The sequence below is a fragment of the Arachis hypogaea genome, chromosome 3 (assembly GCF_003086295.3).
Source record: "Arachis hypogaea cultivar Tifrunner chromosome 3, arahy.Tifrunner.gnm2.J5K5, whole genome shotgun sequence".
Lineage (NCBI taxonomy): Eukaryota > Viridiplantae > Streptophyta > Magnoliopsida > Fabales > Fabaceae > Arachis > Arachis hypogaea.
Window position 1 is genome coordinate 138,357,636 of NC_092038.1, and position 23,573 is coordinate 138,381,208.

At 34.7% G+C, this 23,573-nt stretch overlaps 2 protein-coding genes across 7 annotated transcripts; both read left to right on the forward strand.

Annotated features, from left to right (window-relative positions):
- Nucleotides 1-5,513: 5,513 nt before the first annotated feature.
- LOC112734430 (ubiquinol oxidase 2, mitochondrial) lies at nt 5,514-8,255 on the forward strand. The gene is made up of 4 exons (XM_025783740.3): nt 5,514-6,228; nt 6,585-6,713; nt 6,896-7,384; nt 7,969-8,255. The coding sequence occupies exons 1-4, from the start codon at nt 5,878-5,880 to the stop codon at nt 8,026-8,028; spliced, it is 1,029 nt and encodes a 342-aa protein (XP_025639525.1). The 5' UTR covers nt 5,514-5,877; the 3' UTR covers nt 8,029-8,255.
- A 3,154-nt stretch (nt 8,256-11,409) lies between these two features.
- LOC112734431 (copper-transporting ATPase PAA1, chloroplastic) lies at nt 11,410-23,456 on the forward strand. Of its 6 annotated transcripts, none has more exons than XR_003168362.3 (19): nt 11,432-12,047; nt 12,160-12,213; nt 12,702-12,855; nt 14,419-14,493; nt 14,646-14,923; nt 15,650-15,883; nt 16,260-16,358; nt 16,671-16,820; nt 17,079-17,225; nt 18,019-18,069; nt 18,145-18,317; nt 18,692-18,824; nt 19,636-19,733; nt 20,046-20,286; nt 20,696-20,899; nt 21,107-21,187; nt 22,418-22,729; nt 22,919-23,127; nt 23,250-23,456. XR_003168362.3 is itself a non-coding variant. In XM_025783741.3 (17 exons), exons 1-17 carry the CDS (start codon nt 11,619-11,621, stop codon nt 22,652-22,654), a joined length of 2,838 nt encoding a protein of 945 aa, XP_025639526.1. In that variant the 5' UTR covers nt 11,410-11,618; the 3' UTR covers nt 22,655-22,866. The 6 variants fall into 6 exon arrangements, 1 of the variants encoding a protein (XP_025639526.1); XR_003168363.3 differs by having other exon boundaries at nt 23,253-23,456; XR_011880441.1 differs by having other exon boundaries at nt 22,418-22,710.
- The last annotated feature ends 117 nt before the right edge of the window (nt 23,457-23,573 follow it).

Below are 23,573 nucleotides of genomic sequence, written 5' to 3' on the forward strand. Positions count from 1 at the left end.
CCCTCTTGGTGCTTGTTTGAGACCATAAAGAGATTTATTGAGTTTGCATACATGAGTAGCAGCATCCTGTTCAAAACCAAACAGTTGTGACATATAGATAGTTTCATTCAAGTTTCCATTTAAAAAAGCATTATTAAAATCTAGTTGTCTAATTACCCAGTATTTGGAAAGAGCAATACTTAACACTATTCTAATTGTTGCTAGTCTAATAACTGGGTTGTAGACCTGTTCAAAGTCAAAACCTTCAGATTGGTGATACCCCTGGGCCACCAATTTAGCTTTGTATTTTTGAACAGTACCATCAGTAAGCGTTTTGATGGTAAATATCCATTTGCTTCATATCACTTTACAGTGCTGAGGTCTAGGAACTAGTGTCCACATATTGGTTCTTTGCAATGCATCAAATTCTTCTTGCATAGCTTGTTTCCATTGGGGGATGGTTAAGGCTATATATGGGAATTTTGGTGGATTTTCTAAAGAAACTGTGACAGATTTAGAAACTGCATATGTTTTTGGTTTAGAGTGACTAGTCTTGGATCTAGTCATCATGGGATGAGTATTGTGAGGAGGAGAAGGGTGATGATCAGAAGAGGAAGGAGTGAAATTACTAAGAGTATTCAAATTAGTAGTAGAAGAAGAATCTAGGGAGGGAATAGGATGTTAGAGTTGAGAAGCAGTGTTATTACTTTCAGAAGGAGCAGGGGTATCTAAAGAAGTGTCTAAATTAGGAGATGTAGAGTAAGCTGTAGTAGCAGAAACAGGTTGATTTGTATGTTGTATAGGAGTAGGATATACTTGTTTCTGAAAATGACAACCTATACTTGGAACAGAGGAATCAAAATTACTGTCAGTACTATGATTAATATGATTAAGTTGAAACAACGAATTATAAGGAAAGTTAAACTCATCAAAGAGAACAAGTCTAGTTGTGTAAATTCTGCCACAAGAAGCAAGACATTTATAACCCTTATATTTGGAATCATAACCTATAAAAACACATATGCTGGATCTATCATCTAGTTTAGTTTTGTTGTAAGGCCAAAGAAGAGGGTAGCAAGCACTCCCAAAAATTCTAAAGCCATTGTAATCAGGTTTAACACCAAAAAGGACTTCATAGGGAGATTTATTTGCTAAGACAGGAATAGGTATTTGATTAATAGTGTAAGTGGCAGTTAATACTGTTTCATCCCAAAATGTTAATGGCATGGATGCTGTGGACAACATATCAATACTCATTTCAATGAGATGCCGATGTTTCCTTTCAGCCATGCCATTTCTCTCTGGAGTATAAGGGCAAGAAAAACTTTGTAAGATGCCCTCCGATGCAAGGAAATCAGTAAATTGATGAGAGGTGAATTCTCCCCCATTATCTGATTGAAATTTTCGTATCTTGTGGTTAGTTAGATTCTCAATGTATAATTTAAATTGCCTGAAGGCCTGTAGGACCTGGGATTTAGAAACCAGTAAACAAAGATAGGTGTATCTAGAGTAGGCATCAATAAAAGTAACATAGTAACGAAAACTCAAGTGAGAAAAGTAAGGAGCAAGGCCCCATACATCCGAAATAACAAGCTGTAAAGGTGTACTATAGATAGTACTTGAGGTAGGAAAGGGAAGCTTATGCATCTTTGCTCTAGCACAATTTTCACACACATCAATTTGCAAACTTCTCTTATTATTAATACTGGAAGCGTGAAGATTACATTGAGTTAGAATTTTAAGAACAGTTTTCCTATTGGTATGGCCTAATCTTTTATGCCAATGATCAAAAGAAACATGAGAAATAGTAAACACTGAGGGTGAAGAAATAGTAGGAGAAGAGTTGGGAACAGCCACATTGATGAACTTGTAAATTCCTCCAAATCTAAATCCTTGCATCAATACCTTCTTAGTGAACTGACATTTAACAAAGCAAACATAAGCATGAAATTCAAAAAATATTTTGTTATATCTTTAGCAAATTTTGCAACACTATTTAAATTCTTTGTGATGTCGGGAGAAAATATTAAATCTTGCAATTTAAAAAAATGTTTAGAATCAATAGAATATAAGAATGAGTTACCAACACTCTTAATAGGCAAACCTGATCCATTTCAAATCTGAATTTGATCTGGGCCAGGGTATTCAGAGCTGGAAATGAAGGATGAAGAATCTGGTGTAACATGATGAGATGCTCAAGTGTCTGGGTACCAGTTAAGGTCTATCACTGATGCAGGTACTGCCATATAGGCTGTAGGGTTATGAAAGGATGGTGTTGGTGGTGGAGGTGTAGTTGTAGTGGTGCTGGCTTGTGAAGAATTCGAAGAGTTTGGAGAATTGGTGAAGGAGGTGGAAATGGGAGTCTGAGAATTATATGATGGAGGAGGTATATGCTAGTTGAATCTGTTGAAACAATGCCAAGCAATGTGACCAAATCTACCACATACTTAGCATTGTGGCTTATTCTGATTGAAAAAGATCTGCCTCCTCATGAAAACCTACCACCTCTACCTCTTCTTCCTCCAAAACCACGACTTGGATTGGAATTGGAAGGAAAGAAACTCTAAGAGATATTAGCTTGAGTCATAGAGGTTGTAGATTTTCGGAATTTATCAAGCATATCATCAAAGGTTAAAATTTGAGTTTCAACCTCACAAAGACTAAAAATTTCTCGTTTGGAATTGACAGTGTGAATTAGAACTTGATATTCTTCATTCAATCCCTCAAGCAGTGCATCAATATGTTCTTCAACGGTTAAAGGCGAGCCTAAAGCTGCTAAAGAATCTGCAATCTCCTTAATTTTTGAAATATATTCAGAAGCTGTTGAACCTTGCTTCTTGATAGTCTTTATTTGTGCTTTGAGCTGTTTGACACGATATTTGGTTGATTCTTCAAAATATTGTTCAATTCTGCCCCAAAATTCATGACTGAAAGAGCAACCAACCATTTTGGTTTTGAATATAGGATCAATAGATGCCAAAAGCCAAGATTGGAGATTATAATCATCTTGAAGCCACTGGATATATACTGATGACTCGATTCCATTTTGTTGATCTTCAATCGTAGTGAATCTGAGAGGAACACGATCTTTATAAAGATGATTTTTCAAAAGCTAACCTCTAACTGCCTCCAATGCTTGTTGTTGCCAAGTCTTCTGATTTCTTTCTTCTAATTTATCACTAATCGGAGTAAAGGGGCGGGTGTTGAACAACTGAGGTGAGAAAGAAAAGGAATTGAAATTAGCAAGAAGATTATTTTTGTTGTTGTTAGCAGAATTTTCAGGGTTTGAATTGTTGTTGTTGCTAGAATTTTCAAGATTCGAATTGTTATTGTTGGTCCCAGAAAGTGAATTGTTAGATGAATGCGGAGATGCATTCATGGTTGAGAAAAATCAAAAGCTCGTGATACCATGTAGGAGCTTAAGTACAGAAGCTCAAAGAACAAGAAATGAACAAAAGATTCATAACAAAGAGCTAAAACCTAGAAGACAATAAAGCAGAGAAGGATCTATCAAATCTGAGAAGATTACTCTGAAAAATAGTGCACTAAACTGTTAGGGTTATACATGAGAGAATAGAAGATACCCGCCCAAGCCATAGCTCTCTCTTCTAACATATAGAACTGCTACACTAACTAAAAACAGAAAATTACTTCTAACCCCTTCTAGTTATTCTACTTTTCCTTTTATATCCTCAATACTTCCCCCTTCTTCTTATTTCCTTCCTCGTGGTTATCTTTCTCTCTCTCGTCTGTTCTTTTTCTTTTCTTTTCTTTTTTATTTTATTTTATGATTTTTTTGTTAGAGGTAATTTTGTTCCAAATTTTAGGATTTAAGTAAAAAAGGACGATTTTAAAATCAAGTTAAATTTTAGGGACGATTTTATATGCAAAAAAATATTGGAGACGAAAAAATTTTGGCATATACTTTAAGAACCAAAATCGTATTTAATCCTAAATCTATTTTTTATAAATTAAATATCGATAACGGTAAAAAATTTGATGTTAGTCAAGATAATAAACATGTTATTGTACTTACATGAGCTCAATGACCCAAGAAGCCTAATATCAAATAAGGTAAAGTACTAAATTGGTCCCTTACGTTTAGGTGTAATCTTGTTTTGTTTTTTTTAAAGTTTAAAGTGTCATATTTGAATCCAAAAAAGTTTCATTTAACTTCAATGTAGTCCCACCGTAAAGTCAAAGTTAAATAATTAACAGAATATCCTACATGACAGCAGTATAAGAACAAGATAATCTAGAGAACAAGTACAAGTTCCATATGTACAAAATCAACCGTGAATGCATCAATACATTTATTTATCACTCATCTTATAGTTTAAATGAAATATTTTTTTATAGAACTAAGGGGAATGATAAATAAATGTATTGATGCATCTACAGTTGATTTTGTGCCTTTGGAGCTTGTACTTATTCTCCAAATTATCGACTTTATTCTTGTACTGCTGTCATGTAGGACATTCTATTAATTATTTAACTTTGACTTCACGGTGAAACTAAATTAAAGCTAAATAAAACTTTTTTGTATTTAAATAGGACACTTTAAACCTTAAAAACTAAAACATGATTACATCCAAATGTAGGATACTAATATAATACTATATCCTATCAAATAAAATATTCTTAGTAAAACTCCGGCTAGAAGTAGTAAGTTAATTCAACTTGGTATAGAACAATTGAATTTGAATCTCTTAAATTTTAAATTTTTATTTTAAAAGATAAAGTATAATTTTTTATTATTGAATAATTTTTTTTATATTTATTTTTATTCTATTTATAAAATAAATAATAAAAAGATCACATTTTAACTTATAAAGTAAAATTCAAAATTTAAAGAATTCGAAATAATAAACGCGCTCGCATATGAATGATCGGATACGATCCTTAGATTCAATCTTAAATCCGACTTCAGGAACAAATCTGACGCTCCCAAGATAACCATCCACCATGAAAAAACTATGAATAACGTTGAAAATTATGGTGCAGGATCTAGTTCAAAATATCTATTAACCTTGACATTAGAATACTCCAATCATCGTTTATACACGCACTAAGGAGCACTTCAAAAGTTTGGACCATCATCAATCTCCACAAATTAAAACACTTTGAAACAATTATATATAAAAAAAAAAATTGTTCAACTCTTAGAGTTAATAAAGTGTCTTATTTTTTTTATTAATTGTATTTGATGAAGAATATTTAAAAAAAGGAAAATTATACACCAATTCTTTTGTATCCCTATTATATATGTAATTGATAATTGATCATTGATAATAGACAATCTAACAAGAAACAAATTCTTTTACGAAATAAAATTTTGAGGAATAATTTTATTAAAAGTTTTTTTTAGACTAAGGTGTCCAACATTTATAAAAAAAAAAAAAAAACTCATTTGAACTTTGCAGTATTACTCTTTTCTAAAATAACATTTTTCTTCCCAAATTGCACCTCCCTTTCACCCTTTGGGATATCAACGGTCAACGGTTGATAAAAGGACAAGCGCTATTTGCCTATTTGGCTATGCAGGCTCTACATAGTATACGCTGCACTGAATCTGATCCACTCTAACCGCCTTACTCGATCAAACTAGATGCTCATTTTTCGTGACAGTTTCTTATCTAAAACTGCGCGCCTCTATTGCCAATCAAACTCCCTCCATTACATCTTAACCGCCTAAATCCACGGTCAAAAACACTTCTAACCGCTCAGCCCTCACTCATCACACGAAACATGCACAGCACCGAAACTTTCTACTCCGGCGCTTCTATTTCCCTCCATACATAACCGCTAAGCTTCCTCCTCGTTAAACTGCAATTTAAAAATTCGTGGCAATTCAGTTGAAGAAGTTTCAATAAGAGACGCGATTCTTCTCTCGAAACGATGAAGCATTCTGCATTCAGTTCTGTGGTTCTCCGAGCTCTGATCAACGGCAGGAATGACTGTAACCGTAGTGGCACGGCGGTTGCAACTGCGACGGTGATGCCGTTTATGGCGGCGGAAATGAGCCGCCACTGCGCGGGTGCTGGTGGCTTGAAAAGAGGATTCCCCTGCTGGAAGAGAATGATGGCTTCCGAGTCCCTGCGGTCGCCTGTTGAGGCAAATTCGACGGAAAAGAAGAAGGAGGAGAAGAAGAGTGAAGGCAATAGCCTTGTGGCCTCGAGTTATTGGGGGATTTCGAGGCAGAAGGTTACGAGAGAGGATGGGACGGAGTGGCCTTGGAACTGCTTCATGGTGAGGAACTGAGGATTCAGTTTCTGATTGTTTGATTCGGCAAATTATTAATTATTTTGTACTCTATATATTTATGGCTTTTTATAGTTCTATAGCTCTGAAATATAAATGTTCATGCGAATTTCCGTGCATTGGTTAGTTCATTATGAAATTTACGATCTGTTAAGGTAAATCTTAGCATTACCACAAGATTTTGTTGCTCTTATGAAGTAGAGGTTTTTTGTTAGTTGTTTTGTCATGCTGATAATTATTGGAATTCTTTTAAAGAGGTTATATCAGTATATAGAACCACTAGTTTTTTGGGCTATGGCTATCTTTGAACGGATGTTAGCATGTTTTCCTTTTTGTCTATGCAGCCGTGGGAGACTTACCATTCAAACTTGTCAATTGATTTGACCAAGCATCATGTTCCAAAGAATTTTCTGGATAAAGTTGCTTATAGGACAGTGAAGCTCATCAGAATTCCGACTGATGTTTTTTTCAAGGTGTGTAGTATAAAATCTCCTATAGCGGACATAATCCCCAACAAAATATAAAAGAAGCCTGTATATAATGTGTATAAAGGGGGATATATAAAGAGATACCACAACTTCATTAGAAAACTATCAAGATATTTTCCATGTGTATAAGTTGTCCTTCATCATAATCCATGGCGTGATATTTCCAGAGACAATATGGTTGCCGTGCAATGATGCTTGAAACAGTTGCAGCTGTTCCTGGAATGGTGGGAGGAGTGTTGTTGCACCTGAGGTCGCTCCGCAGGTTTCAGCACAGTGGGGGCTGGATCAAAGCATTGCTTGAGGAAGCAGAGAATGAGAGAATGCACTTAATGACCATGGTGGAACTTGTGAAGCCTAAATGGTATGAAAGAATACTTGTTCTTGTTGTCCAGGGAGTTTTCTTCAACGCGTTCTTTGGGCTTTACTTACTCTCCCCAAAGTTAGCTCATAGAGTTGTTGGGTATCTTGAGGAGGAGGCCATACATTCTTACACTGAGTTCTTGAGGGACCTAGAGAGTGGTGCAATTGAAAATGTTCCTGCTCCTGCCATTGCAATAGATTATTGGAGGCTTCCCAAGGACGCCAAATTGAAAGATGTTATAACCGTCATTCGTGCCGATGAAGCTCATCACCGAGATGTGAACCATTTTGCTTCGGTGAGTGTCATTCAAAAAATGTTTATCTTTTGGTTGTGTTGTAACATATCCTCTGAAATTGTTTATGCTTCTTTCATTTAATTTTCTCTCAGAAGTTAGATATGATTTTTTCCCCTTGGAACATAGAGTTTGAAAATTGTGCATTTAAGATATATGGATATATAGATGGTAGTCTAAAGACAACTAAAAATGACAATTCTTCCAATTTCCTCAGCCCTAACTACAATTTCAATATAAAGGATTGTACAGACACATTCATTAGTTTGCAGCTGAGAGTATCCATTCCATCATTCATTTCACCTACAAAATGCTGATTAACTTAACTTTCTACTGAAATATTAGTAAACTATATGGAGGTTAGAGAATCAAAAACCTAACCACTTTGGTAGACTTGGTATCATGTGAAAGATGCATTTTCTTCTTGTGGTATGTTCTTATCCTTGATTTGTGGTCGGTAGGTTCATTGTTTGCTTTTCTAGGGAGGATTAATTAATTGACCATGTTTGGTATGACTGTATTCACATCTGCATATTCTGATTGCATTTGTACGTTGGATTTTATACAATTATGTTCTTCTCCTGTAGGATATCCACTTTCAGGGAAAAGAACTGAGGGATGCACCAGCTCCTATTGGCTATCATTAGCTCTATACATTGCTGTTGCGACAAATTCAACCATGAGGCTAAGTCCTCTTTGGTGTTCATCTAGATAGCTTCAAGTACAAATATTTTGTTTGATACAGGAATTCCGTGTTATACCGCTATTATACTAATGAATATGAATATGATGATCCTATAGTCCAACTCATCTGAAGACAAATATGTTTATAAGGAAAACAATACTTCGTTCAATATGATAGAGTTACAACAAAGTCAGAACACTTCTTCCACCTTTGGTATACAATATCATAATCATAGACGGAACGTTTTGATTGGTAAGTCGTAGTTCGAAGCTGAGGCATCATCTTCAAAACATATTTTAAAAATCTAAAGTTAGCAGCATCAGTTTAGAGCTAAATGTTTGTTTCGTTCGTCTTTTTCACATGTATGCTTACGGGTTACCTGTTAAACCTTCCCACTAGTTGTCTTCTAACAATTTCAAACAGAGGATATATGCTTTAAACAGTTTAAAGTATTAATCGTTGGTTTAGACTCAATATAGTAGGCAGTGAGAGTATATGAACTCAAGTGAAATTTTGTTCGTGTGACGCGACATGATGTTCCAAAATTAGTATTGCATAAAGACTCACCATTTCACATCTTATATCTTGCATTAGGGTGCCGTCAACCATTTTTGTTAATTCTTTAGATCGTTTCCTAATTATAGTAAATGGATGCTCTATTATATTCATTTCTGTGGGGGGTTTTATGCAGCAGCCAGCAGGTCATTGTAAAGGTTGTAGACTTGTAGTCTTGTAGATGAATCTTTTTCTTCCTTTCTTTGCAGATGTCTAAATACATTCAAAATCTCTAACAATAAGTTTACAATTATTTTCCCCATAACTTAACCAAGCAAAATCGAAGACTATTCTATTAAAATTAAAGCATAAGTCATAACACTCCCGAATCCATGATTGTATGCTAAGAAAGAAAAAAAAAATGATGGTGCAGAGGGATCGCCACGCCATTCTCGTGCCAACCACCACCAACAACAATAGTACCTAATATTCAGAGAGAGAATGAGAGATGTTACATAATTTTGTGTGTGTATATTTGTTTTAATTTTTTATATTAAAAGTAATTATAAAAATAAAATATTTAATAGAACAACACACACAAACCGTACAAACATCGTTTATACGATATTTAACAGGACTATCACCTGGCCCCATATTTTTTTACCTTTTAGCCGATTAATTTCCCGTAGTGATTCTTGAAATGAAATGCCGAGTAAACGGATAAAATGTCGAACTAGGTCTAACTGGTCAAGCTAAATACAACACTAAATGTATCTATGATGACAGAGGTCAGAGTTAGTTTAACACTTTATTTGCCTATTCAATATTAAAAAAAAAGTTCAAAAACTAATATAGTCTCCAGACTCCAGAAGCGAGAATTAAATCTTGAGACTAGTACAGTGAATTTGGAATTAAGAGACCATAAAAAATTATAAATCTGAAGGACTATTTGGAATTTAGTTAGGGCTAGTAATAGATAGGTTAGGATAGAGTTTTGACTCTATTCTAATTCTATTTGGATGTTAAAATTCTACCTTATCTTATTTGCAGATTAAGAATCTCTTAATTCTAACTCTACCCGCACCTTAAAGTTTTAAACTTTATTCTATTCGACTTATTTGCAAAAAAATATTTTTTTTAAATAAATATAAAATTCAACAATTTCAAATTTTATACATATTAATAAAATAAAAAATAAAAAACTAAGTTCAAATTAAAATTAAAAATAATAAAATCTTAAAGAAATCTAATATAAAATTATAAATAATATGACCATCAATTAGTTTAGTGGTTATTTCAAGTTTTTATAAAAATAAGATTGTGAGTTCAACAGTTTCAGGTGTACTGGGAATATCTGTGTACCAAAAATATTGGTATTCCAGTTATTTTAACCGTTGATCTAAATTATAAAATATATATATAATATATATTAAATTATTAATTAAAATCAACGGTTAAAACAACCGTTGTTCTCTTGTACACTTAAAATTTTTTCTATGTTATATAATATATTAAAAGTGCGAGTAGAGTAGGATAGGATATACCCTGAACCCGCCTCTACCCTACCCTATCTGCAGGCAAACTCACACCACACTTTATCCTATCCGCAGTGAATCAGATAGACAACCTTAACCCTGTCCAAATGAATTAATCCGAATTGATTACCCGCGAATAGGGTATATATTGCCAACTCTAGATTTAGTCGCTTTTAGCCACTTTCATACCTGTTCATTACTGTCTCATTTTTAGTATCAAGTTATCAACAATCATACATAAACCCTAAATCCTGGTTAGTATCGATGATACATATTTGGTGTTTAAACTTTTGACAAAAATATGAGATGGGTTAATCATTGTTGTTTCGTTGCTGCATCACCAATATCCACTATTCCACTGTAAGCAAATCCCACGGATGCCTTAACTATTAAGTCTAAAACTATCTCATATTTTTGAACCGCCACCATAGTCACCTTCCATGAATGGTACTAGCAGCCTAGAGAAAGAGCCACCGTAGCTTAAACAAGCGTTAGTTCTATTCTCTTTTCCGCTGATCATTCATCCCTCCTTAGAACTCATCCAACGATGATCGATATTAAGATTATTGTTTGATAGCTATATACTAAAGCTTTATGTAATCATCCATTCATTCTTTATTCTTTACATTGTACGAAGCTTTTGTTTCCATTTCTGCTACCGTGTCGATGAAGGAGAAAAGAGGGAAAAAGGGGGACGAAAGGGATTAGTGCTGAACCAGAAAAAACATTAAGTTAATAACAGCACTTCAAAGAGAATGTGACAAACCGACAAAAGGGTTAGGTGAAGACTGAAGAGTGGAGAGAGAAAAGAAGGAATTGTGAAAAACAAGGGGTCACGTGACGGGCACTATATTGCTGAATGTTTTATAATGTTATTAAAAAGAAATTTAAGTTAATGACTATTATTAATTTATTATTAAAGAATTCTGTTAGAGAACCAATGAAATATTTATACAATGTGTATAATGGACTATGAAACCATATCATGAAATCACTCATTCCAAAAGTTTAAGCTGATAGAAAAAGATAACATTAATGTTATATCTCTAATACTGAATCGGACATCCCTAAACCTCTATTATACACATTGTACACATATTTTATTCGCTCCTTAAATACTTTTAATTTTCAAACGTAACGGATGAAATATTTTGAAAAAAAAATATTTAATACATGCATAAATAAATAAAATAAAGTTCAGAAAAAAAAAATATATATATATATATATTATCATAAATATTTCTCAATTATTACAAGAGTGTCGCCCACCACAAGAAAAACGTGTAAACAGGAGTGGATTCTAATACCAATATACCGTGCACGCATACCAAATTTAATTAGCAACGCAGTGATAGGTAGAAGAAGTGAAGAAGTGAAGAAGATAAAAATAAAAGTAAATAAATAAAAGAAATAGTAGACAGTAACACGCGCAGAGCTATAACTTCGCTCAACTGGACCAGAAGATTGCTTCCACATTGAAACAGTCTCCTCTTGTTCTTCTTCAACTCTTCAGCAGAATCCAATGGATTCTGCAATCTCCGTCACTACACCGGCGCAGATGGCACTCTTCAAGGCTCTCCACCGCCACTTCGCCGCCACGGCTCCTCATCGCCTTCCTCTTCTCCGCCGCAGCCTCAAATGCGCAGTCAATTCCTACGCCTCCCGCCACATTCCGAGCTCACCCGCGGTTTTCAGTTTCTCGCCGTCGCTCAGTGCCTTCCGCGTGCTGCTTCCGCCGCGACCTCCGTGCCGTTTACGGTGCGTTTCAAGCTCCGTCGCTTCCTTCGCTTCTGAAGCCGGCGGCGGAGGCTTCGGCGGAGCCGGAACTGGCGGCGAAGGAGGAGGAGGAGGCGGCGGCGGCGAGTCTGGAGACGGTAGCGTGAAGTTAGTTGGAGACGCAGCTCAGGAGGTTTCGGCGCTTTCGCCTGATGTGATCATTCTCGATGTTTCGGTATGAAAAACTTGTTTGAGTGAAGTTTGGTTTGGTTCTCTTCTTCCGTTTTATTTTCTTTGGCATTTCTAACTAAGCTTTCTTTTACGTTCTCTTTGTGTGCGTTTGATAGGGAATGACGTGCGGTGGATGTGCTGCGACTGTAAAGAGGATTCTGGAAAGTCGTGTAAGTTCGTTGCAATATTGATTTTGATTTGGTTTAGGTGCTTCCATTATTCTATATGTGTAAATTGATTAGTGTTTGCAAATGTTGACTAACTTTGATGTTGAATGTGCTCTTGTACGTGAATAGTTGATTGGCATTTGATGTTCATGTGTGTGCAATATTTGAGATTATATTTGTAAGCATTGAATTTATATACCCACATTGTGAAATTGAACTTCCTTACACTGTGATCCAATTATAAATAGCTAAGTCTGTTGATGTTCTTAAGGTAGCATTGAGAATCTGTGACGCTATCTTCTGTAATTTTTAGTTCTGATAAAAAATCATAAAAGGACAGAAAATTCAAGGAAATGACAAGTAAGGTAGATAAGAAATTATATTTTTCTTCTTTAAATGCATGGCCATTTAGATTTTTTTTTAATTCGTTTTCTTAAATAAAGGATCAGTAATCTGAATTGTGGTTCTTTATTTCTTATGTTAATGCACAGCCCCAAGTGTCATCTGCTAGTGTGAATCTAACTACAGAGACAGCAATAGTTTGGCCTGTATCTGAAGCGAAAAAAGCACCAAATTGGCAGAAGCATTTAGGGGAGGCACTTGCAGAGCATTTGACTAACTGTGGATATAGCTCCAGCCTTCGAGGTATGTTTTCAACATTATCAGTATAATGTCTCTTTGTTTGTGTTTCTGGGATGGGAAAAAATTTAGGAAGAGGTGTCAATGGATACCACAAGCCTCAGTGAGACAATTCCTATGAAGGATCAGGATCAGGAGCCAAACCCAACATCTTAGTTGAGAGAGTTCGATCCTAGTAGTTGCTGACTCAACATGGAGTTTATTCCTTTTAATATATTAATGCCTGTTTCTTTTCGCTCCCCCTGTGGTTATTCTTTCTTTTTCCACCCTTTTATTATGAATGATACCTAGTTTGTCCCATCTTAGTAATGTCCTTTGTGCGTCTGTTATCTCTCAGTTATTGAAGAAATAATTAGAATATTTAGGGACAGTATTGTGCAGATCAATCTGTAAAAAGTGTAAACTCAGCTTTGTATTACCTTCAGAATTGTTATAGCCATTGCTTGATTATTGGTAGACCAACGTTGAACCCAAGATTTTGGTTGGGAATTATTGAATAGTGTGTGAGGATAATATTTTCGCAAGTGATTTTTCTATCAAAAGAAGTACATAGTGGTGAATTCAAATTGCCCAATAGACCTAAGATGATATTGGATGCCTTTGAAAACTGGTTATCCACTTAGCAATTATTAGTGTAAATGAGATTAGATGTTAACATATGTCATAGAATTCAATTTGATTCACATGAAGCTTGGTGGGTTAAGTGGCAGGTAAGGACGATAGCAACTGAAGGAATTATTTCATCATATAAATGCTAAAGAGTGGTTGTCTGGAGTCAATGGTATGTTCTTAATTCATGAGGTTCTGAGTTCAAAACAATACCTTTTTATATGGCTAAACTATTTCCAAATCTTATATCGACCATTCTTAGATCTATAGGATAGTTTAAAAACCATTATTGATGTTGTAATTCCTCCCTTCAGTAGGTGAGTCTCCATGGATTCTTGAGGGTGTTGGAGTTCCGTGACACTCTTCTGGCAGCCCTGCATGATGACGGATTTGCTGATGTTGACTCTGAAAGTAGCAACCCTTTAGTTATCAAGAATTTTGAGGACTCTATTTTGTATGAGACTATGAGTGATACATGGGCTTATGTAGCTGTGTAAACAATTATTGCTTACCGCCGCTCTATTTTATCTTTGCCCATTGTAGGATATAAATGAACTTTTGATATGTCTATCATGGTTGTAGCTGTATTGTTGTACTTTTAAAATCATAATTTGTTTTTCATACCCCTCATATTTCTCTTTATCATGTGCGATGGTGTAACAGTGCTGAGTTATTTCTACTTTCTTTTACTTGAGGGACAGAGGATAGTCCTTTTTATCTTTTGGCTGCATTCCCCTTATGCATGCTTGTTACCTCCTACTAGGAACAATATGCAAACTAATTTAGCAAATAACTGGGAAGAATGACTGTATTGTGCTCACCTATGATGGAAACCTGGCGTAAACCCCTCTAAATTGCTACTACAAGTTACTTTTTTGAGTGATAATTTCTAAATTAAAATCATATCAGCTTTCTCCATTGGTATGGTTGCTTGACTATCCTGCTCTTTCTTAAGTGCAGATTCGGGAAGAGACAATTTCATCCAAATTTTTGAAAGAAAGATGGAGGAAAAGCGCAAACAATTAAGACAAAGTGGTAAGAATCTCATTGAGTCTTTTCTATAAACCAAGTGTAGCGATAACAGCCTACTTCTGATATATCTGAATGGTTCTCGGAGGATTTATCTGCTTTCTAATCTTGATACTAATCATCATTGTGCTTCCTTTTTTTTCTTGTGCTGTTCTAAGGTCGCGAGCTAGCTGTTTCTTGGGCTCTTTGTGCTGTTTGTCTTGTTGGCCATCTCTCTCATTTCTTTGCAGCTAGGGCACCGTGGATTCATGCATTTCATTCTGTTGGATTTCATGTGTCACTGTCTTTGTTTACATTGCTTGGTCCTGGTCGCCAGCTTATCTTAGATGGACTAAAAAGCCTTCTTAAAGGGGCACCAAACATGAACACCTTAGTTGGTCTTGGGGCCTTGTCATCATTTACAGTCAGTTCATTTGCTACGCTGCTACCAAAATTGGTAAAATGTTCATTTGAAGTTTAGCACCAACCTGGAATTTTCATTTCATTTATTCTCTAGCTATGTTTTGTTGCTCAGTTACACTTGTAAAAGTTAAAGAAAATGGAAAACTAAAATCCCATATTTTGCGGAGTGTCTTATTTTTTGTCATTTACTTATGACTTCTAAAGTTATGGCTAATTGATGCTTGATAAGACGAGTTTTCAACTAAAAATTGCACTATAGTCATCTTCATTTATTTATCATTATATATAAAGAAGACTATAAGATAGCAGCATTTGTTATCCAGATTCTAAAAATAGAAACTAGGTAAAGTAATTAATATGCTATATCAATTCGGGTGGTTTGGTTTAGTGTGATATTTTTCTATAAATCAAACCCGCCAATGTAGGATCCGATTCATTGGTTCGGACTGATTTATGTACACCCTGTTTACCTTTACCTATAACAATGCATGTTTAATCTGTATTCTCTGTCTCATTTACTTTATGGTGCTGGTTATAATTTTATTTTTCTTTTTGGTTTTGGATAAAGACTAAGAATGGGGTGTGTCTCTTAAGCGACATGCTCACTGTTGGTGTGATGCTTCTTGTCTGTTTTCATTTGGCATATTAATCCAAAGCCAAAAAGTATATTTGTTTCCTCAAATTATACATATATACATGTGCTGGCAATCGATTTAAGTTTATATATCTTAAGTCTTAACTATATTATTTTCTAATGCAGGGTTGGAAAGCTTTCTTTGAGGAACCAATTATGCTGATTGCATTTGTCTTGTTAGGAAGGAATCTTGAGCAGAGAGCAAAAATTAAAGCAACAAGTGATATGACAGGACTTCTTAGTTTACTACCATCAAAAGCCCGCCTTCTTGTTAATAATGGGAAAACAGAAGTTGACTCAATTGTTGAAGTTCCTTCTGACAGTCTTTCTGTGGGAGACCAAATTATTGTGTTGCCTGGAGTAAGTAATATCAAAATCTACAATTTATTGGAGATAAACCTGGAGCTCCTTCAAACAGAGAAACTTTAATCTTTGTTTTTTTTTATAAAAAAAAAGAAAGGATGACTTCTATCAGCATGTCTTTGGATGGTAAAAGTTATCTAATGAGATATGAAAGATAAAGGAAGAATGATAATACTTATATTGTTAGTGTCCACAAGTACGGGAAAGGGGGATTCTTACCACATTGCTTTGTTCCTGAACCATGGTGCTCTATGTATTGCAAGACATTTTCTTATAATGATTTTAAGTTTGAACACCCTGTCTATATTTTGGGAAGTGACATGCATAAATATGTGCTTTGATATTCCTTTTAACATTCATTTTTATTCTCTAGGATCGTATCCCAGCAGATGGAATTGTCAGATCTGGTAGAAGCACTGTAGATGAGTCAAGTTTCACCGGTGAGCCACTTCCAGTAACAAAATTACCAGGGGTACCATTCTATCCTGACATATTCGTATAATATGAAATTTAGTTGTCGTTGGACGCAATGTGTTGGTTTCTTTAAGTAATGGTGCATGCTATGGTCATGGTTTGAAATTCTTCAAGGCATTGTTTGCATTTATAAATAAAACATGAAGACCAGTTGGTAATTGATGATCATGTTTTATGTCTATCTTTGTTAATGATGGACACACTTCATTTTTTGTTGATATATGATTGAGACTTTCACAGTTGTGGAACTGGCAGTACTGGGCGGTATAAGACTTAAAGTAACTTTGGTTGATGGATTTTATATCTGTAGAGTGATGTTGCAGCTGGAAGTATAAATCTTAATGGAACTCTCACAATGGAAGTAAGGAGACCAGGCGGTGAGACTGCTATGGGGGACATTGTACGTCTCGTTGAAGAGGCACAAAGCAGGGAAGCTCCAGTACAGAGATTGGCTGATAAGGTTTCTTAATTAAATCTCAATTATTTTGAGCAAGTTTGTTTCTATCTACAAATGTCTAGTCTTGCAAACTTCATGCTTCTGTATTGGGTGGTTAGCTTCAGTTATGTTTTCTTCTTTTTTATATTGTCTTCCCCCCCTTCTTTTTTCAAGTAGGATTTCTCATCCTTTTGTTCTTTGTGGCTGTATTATCCTTTTTCTTTAATATCTTATGCCTTATCCTCGTCACTAAAATTAAGTATTAGCATTTTTTGTATCCAGGTGGCTGGACACTTCACTTATGGGGTGATGGCAGTCTCTTTCACCACTTTTACATTTTGGAGTCTATTTGGCAAACATGTTTTACCTACTGCTTTATACCAAGGAAGTGCAGTTTCATTGGCTCTGCAGCTTGCTTGCAGTGTTCTGGTATGCTTCAAATGTTTATGGACGTTAAAATATCCCACGATGCATTTTGAGAAACAAGGAAGCTTGAAAATCTTGTCTACATCTCTATACAAAGCTAGCAAATTAATATTATAAAATCTGTTTTGGTGCTCTCACATAATGGGTTGGCCATTTAGATGAACTGTTCTTTTGACAAGGCACAACACTATATATTTACACATATAGCGTTAAATCTTTTTGGCTATGCTTCAAGCTTCACACGATTTTATATAAGATGTTTAGTAGTGTGTCAGAAACATAGAATCTATATTTTGGCATTTTCAGAAGGTGTAGAGTTTCTTTAACAATTCATTATTCAAATCAATTTAACTCATTCCCTTTTTATCTGCGTGTAACATCTTTAGCTACATGGTTCCTGATTTATGGTTCTTTGGGCTATGCATCTTCCCTCTTGTATTTTATTTTGAATGCTACGTCATCAGTTTGTTTGAGAGCATTTAAAGTTAAGGTATTTAAAACTGCAATAGCTTAAGACAAAAAAAAAGAAAAGAAAAGAAAAGAAAGATAGCTCTTTTGCTTTCATGAGAGACCCTTTTACTATTTAAGAGGCACACATACTTAGGTTTTGTTAGTCCAACTAAATGATTCATTTATTGTTGTTGAATAGCTATGGAAGGTAAAGTACTATAATTTTCCTTTTGAGATGAAAAATAGGAGAGAGAAAATAGCCTGCTAAATATTTTAGTTTTCAGTTACTGTCTAGATGAAGGATCTTATAGCTATTCCTGGTATTAATACTTGTCTATTGATGCAGGTTATTGCTTGTCCATGTGCACTCGGATTAGCCACACCTACTGCTGTGCTGGTAATTTCTTCATAACAATCACATCCATAAAGACTGTTTAATCTAAGATTATGGCATTGTATGTGTATTTAACAGGTTGGAACTTCTTTGGGGGCTACAAGAGGTTTGCTGTTGCGTGGTGGAAACATTCTAGAGAAGTTTGCCATGGTAGATACAGTTGTATTTGACAAAACAGGAACCCTTACAGTTGGTCGACCTGTTGTGACAAAGGTTATTGCTCCTTCATGTGAACAAAATGCAAATTCAAGGTACTACTGTACAAGATACATCCACCCATTAATCACAATCAACTTATATGGGAAGATTAAAATGACATCGACTTTGTTTGAATTCTTCATTAATACAAGATGATATCCTTTTTACTCTGACTAAAAAACATGCGTTTTGCTATGTATATTCATGCAATCAAATAATAGTTCTAATTTACATTAAGAATGTCAGAATAACCCATCGTTGTGCTCACCTTTTCTCTCTTTTTTGGTTAAAAAGAGTCTCCAAAAGAAATCTAGTGGCATTTTGTGAAACATAAATCTAGATATGTAAAAAATATGTATATACTGTATGAATTCTTCTGTTGAAGTTATCCAACTCAATGTGGTATAAAGTTCATTTTTTAATTCAGCCAAGCAGAAGAGAATACATGGTCTGATGTCGAAGTTTTGAGGTTAGCAGCTGCGGTAGAATCGAATTCAGTACATCCAGTTGGGAAAGCTATTGTGGATGCTGCTCAGAAAGTTAATTGTACTAACGCTAAGGTTCTTCTTTCTCTATTCAACTTCCCCATCCTGACATCAAGTGTTCTCACTGCTTTATTCTGTTACGAACTTTACTTCTTTTCTCTCATCATATCACCCACTGTTCTTTGGTCTCTTCTTGCTCATACAAATCACATGACGCTTTTGCTTTACATGAGCTGATAAATTGAATATATTCTAATACATCTTTTTGGTGTAGTATTAAATATCATATCATTAGCTTTAATTGTTATAGTATCTTTTATTTATTTATTTATTTTTTTAAATTATTGATTAGTTTATCATATTAATAAAATGTATTTTGCTTAAATAGTGGAAATAAATAAACAAAATTATTTGAAAATTAAAATAAAAAGATAATAACATTGTTATATTTGCCGACCATGCTCTTTACTATATTACCTGGTTTATCTATGCGTCTGAGTGTGTATGTATCAGAAAGGGAATGATATCATAGTTTATAATACTGGTGGATTTTTGGCATTCCATGAGCTAATCTGCCTCTAATAACAGTTGGCTAATTGCTATTGAGTTGCTATTCTCTTGTAGAGGAGAAACGACTGGGTACTTAACTTTGTTTTGTGCCCCCTTTTACTGTCAGTATATGCCATCTATATGAGATTGACTTATTAATAGGCAATGTTTATTGGCTGTAAGACTCACTGACTAATGTACTTTTGTAAAATAGAACCTTTTGGTGGTAATTTGTGAATGGCTGAAATCTGTAATTCATGTTAAATATATTGTCATAAAGGTTAGTTTCATGAGGACACACCTGTTAGTGTATGTATGCCTTACTACAAATTTGCAGGTTGCAGATGGAACATTCCTTGAAGAACCTGGTTCTGGTGCAGTAGCAACTGTTGATAACAAAAAGGTCTCTGTTGGGACATTGGATTGGATCACCAGGTACTGGAGTATTTTATTTTTATCATTCTCTGAAAATATACAGGATAGGATGCACCTCAAATTTTTTTTTTTTTTTTAAATTTAATTTATTTAAAGGAATTTTTTTCCATTTTTTTTTTCAAATGAATGCAGCATATTGCTGATTATGCTTGCTTTAGATTCATCCATGTTACTAAGATACTGGATGGTAGCTTTGTTCTTTTTTATTTCTTAAAAAAAATGTATATACTATAAATTTTGTTTAGTTGTAGAACTTTTTCTTGCCTTTTTCTTTATAAAGTTCTTACGTCAGCATATATTTCCTTTATATAGGCATGGGGTTAGCAGCAAGATACATCAAGAATTGGAGGATTTTAAAAATCAATCTGTTGTCTATGTTGGAGTAAATGATACTCTAGCTGGCCTTATTTATTTTGAAGATGAGATAAGGGAAGATGCAAAACACGTTGTTGATCAATTGTCTAAGCAAGGTATTGGAGTATACATGCTGTCTGGAGACAAAAGGAATGCAGCTGAGCATGTTGCATCCCTTGTTGGAATCTCTAAAGAGAAGGTAAAAGGTTGCATACCTTGACATAGCTGAATTGAGTCATCTATTGCTTTATTACTCAGAAACTTCTACATTTACACTGTATAAAGTGTGGAGCTACAAACTTTGACGATGTTCATGACCCCAAGCCTAAACATGCTGTGTGTGTGTTTGACTGCTGTTTACTTACAGCAATTGATTCCCACCTTGTGGTATATGTAAGGGTGTGCAGCGTGTGTGTGTAACTGCTGCTGTTTTAGACTTGCAGCAATTGATTCCCACCTTGTCCATATGTAATCTTTTTGCTGGCTATTTCAGCTTTAGCATAGATGTCTGTGTACGTCTTTGGTCCAAATTCTTCTTGTACACAATTCCCCCCTTTTTTTGGTTAGTTAATGATTGTTAGTACTTGGAAAATTTGTGCCAATTGCAGGTTCTATCTGGAGTGAAACCAGATGGGAAAAAGAAGTTCATAAATGAACTACAGAAAGATCAGAAGATTGTAGCTATGGTTGGTGATGGAATTAATGATGCAGCTGCCCTGGCCTCTTCACATATTGGTATCGCATTAGGTGGAGGTGTTGGAGCTGCTAGTGAGGTGTCTTCTATTGTATTGATGCGCAACCAGCTCTCACAGGTATTTTTCTTTTTTAGGATCTTTTATTTATTCTAATCTTCTTAAAACTTTTCTGCATTGTCCAAAGTTGTCTTCACCTTACAATATGTAGGACATGTCTTAAGTTTAAAAATGAATTTACTTCAATTATCTCAGCCTCAAATACTTCTTGAATCTTGATGAAATGTATTCAAGGTATCTAATCTGTTATGACTATGCTCTATGCAGTTAGTTGATGCTTTGGAGCTCAGCAGGCTAACCATGAATACTGTAAAACAAAATCTTTGGTGGGCCTTCATATACAACATTGTAAGTTCTCCCGTCCAATATAGAAATTGATCTGCATTTAAAACAGGTTGCTGCAGTGTTTGTCTTAAATTTTATTTATTTATATATTATTATTATTATTATTATTTTGGTGTATTTAGATAGTGATAGAGAGAGGGCCCATGTGATTTGTTAGTGGGAAAATTTGTATATTCGAGAGTGTTGAGGAGGGAGAATTTATTCTGATTCTACATAAAGGAAATTAGAGGAAGGTGAACGGCTGTGAGTTGAATTTTTTTCAGGTTGGAATTTGAGCTCCACATCAATATGTTCTAAGTTCTAACAGCTTATTTCATGCTACTCTTCGTATTAAAAGTTAAAACGCAGAATACAATAAGTGTCGGATCTAATTTAAGTAATGTTCAACTGACCAGTAAAATTTTGAGCACCGATTCTACCTCTAGGAAGAGTATTGTCATGAAACCACTGGTCGATGTCTCGCATCTCTGTTACCAGCCTGCCACTGTCCATTGCACCTTCTTTTATTTTATTTTATTTTTTAATTTTTTATGCACCCACTAAAATAACTATATAAACACGTATCATCTTTAAACTTGACATTTTGAGTCATGTTATGACAAGATAAATAACAAGATTTGCACGAGGGAGAGGGGGAAGAAAGGATAGGACCAAGTAAGTACAAAAAGAAGGCTGCTATGTTGGGAAATGCTAAAACTAATTTTGTTTCTTTCTTTTTCATAATTGTTTTGCCAATGTTGCCATGATTTTGATGGTGGTTGTTATTTCTTGTGTCAAATATTTGATCAACACTGTTTCTTATTTATTTATTTATCTTTTATTTACGGGCATTTATCATCATTATTTTATTTTTATTTTTTTTACAAAGTTAGGAGTGAGATTCGAACCCGAGACCTCTAGGTGAGGATAGGAAGACTATGCCATTTGAACTATACCTCGTTGACACATTTTTCATCATTATTATTATTATTTGGTGTGTCTTGAAGTTAATATAACTTGAACAAAACAAAGATAACTTATATTGTGTGTTTATTCCACTGCCACCGGGATACTTATAAGTTATAACTTACTTTGTAACTACTAGTTAAGTTTTAGTTCATTTTGTATTATATTCAACCCAGTTTGGGACTGATTATTCTTCATTTGTTGTTCCAACGCTTCTATTGATTTTTTAATCTCTGGAAATGTGCTATTCAAATGGTGTGTTATAATTATATGTCTATCTTTATACAGGTAGGGATTCCAATTGCTGCTGGAGTGTTATTCCCTATAAATGGAACCATGCTGACTCCATCAATTGCTGGGGCTCTCATGGGGTTGAGTTCCATCGGTGTAATGACCAACTCGTTACTTTTAAGATTCAGATTTTCTGCAAAGCAGAAACAAATACATGGCATGTTGCCGAAGACCAAAATCTATGCAGATTCTGACCTGGAAAACCAAAACCAGAAACTGAAATACCGGTATTAGATGTTAGGAGGCTCCTCCTAATAGCATAGAAACGAGGTTCCCCATCCTGATGTCAGGTTAAGTAGAGCATGCTAGGTATATGCCTCATAAATTCTAACCTTTGATCTTTGCCATCACAATGGTGGGGACACCACCCTAATTTATATAATGTATAATTGGAGGATATGAAAACAATTTTTTATTTGAACTAAATAAAATAAATTCCATAACCATTTTGGGTCTTCCATCCTGTTTATATTATCTTGACGTTTCCCATGTCATCAGGATTACTGCATAATGCCGGCTTTGCATGGGGATATTAGGTGAGGCATCATCCTTAGGCTACCGTTATAAGGATGAGGAATTTTAATATGGGCCATGCTATCCCTACTCTCTGAATTGGATCCTCTACAACGAGAGTAGTTATAAATAATAAAGTGAAGAATCGATCAATTGCTTTTATTGTGCATGGATTTCACCGAACTGATTTAAAGGTAATTAATTTGTCATTCCTTCACTTTACAACCACTCTCACTTCACAGAATCCTAATATATTCTTGGAAAGACAATATAACTTTCTATTAACTCTATTCTGTCTTTTATTCCTTCCCGCCAGTAGCTAAGCTTGTGGCAGCGTCGTTTGTGTCAAAATAACTTATCCTTCCAATGTTCTTGCATCGGGATACCTTGCAATCTCATGAAATTCATTCGTATAATGCCTTTTTTGTATTTGTAAATATTACATTTCATATTCTGTGAGAAAAATATCTTCATATTGCACCTCAACAATTTTTTTTATTTAATATTGGATTTAATTTATACATATGGATGATAATGTAAATTCAGTTTGTATCGTCACTTAAATGATTAAACCAAGAGAATAATTTGACCAATTTAAAAATTATAAACCAATTTAATTATGATAAAAATTTACATATAG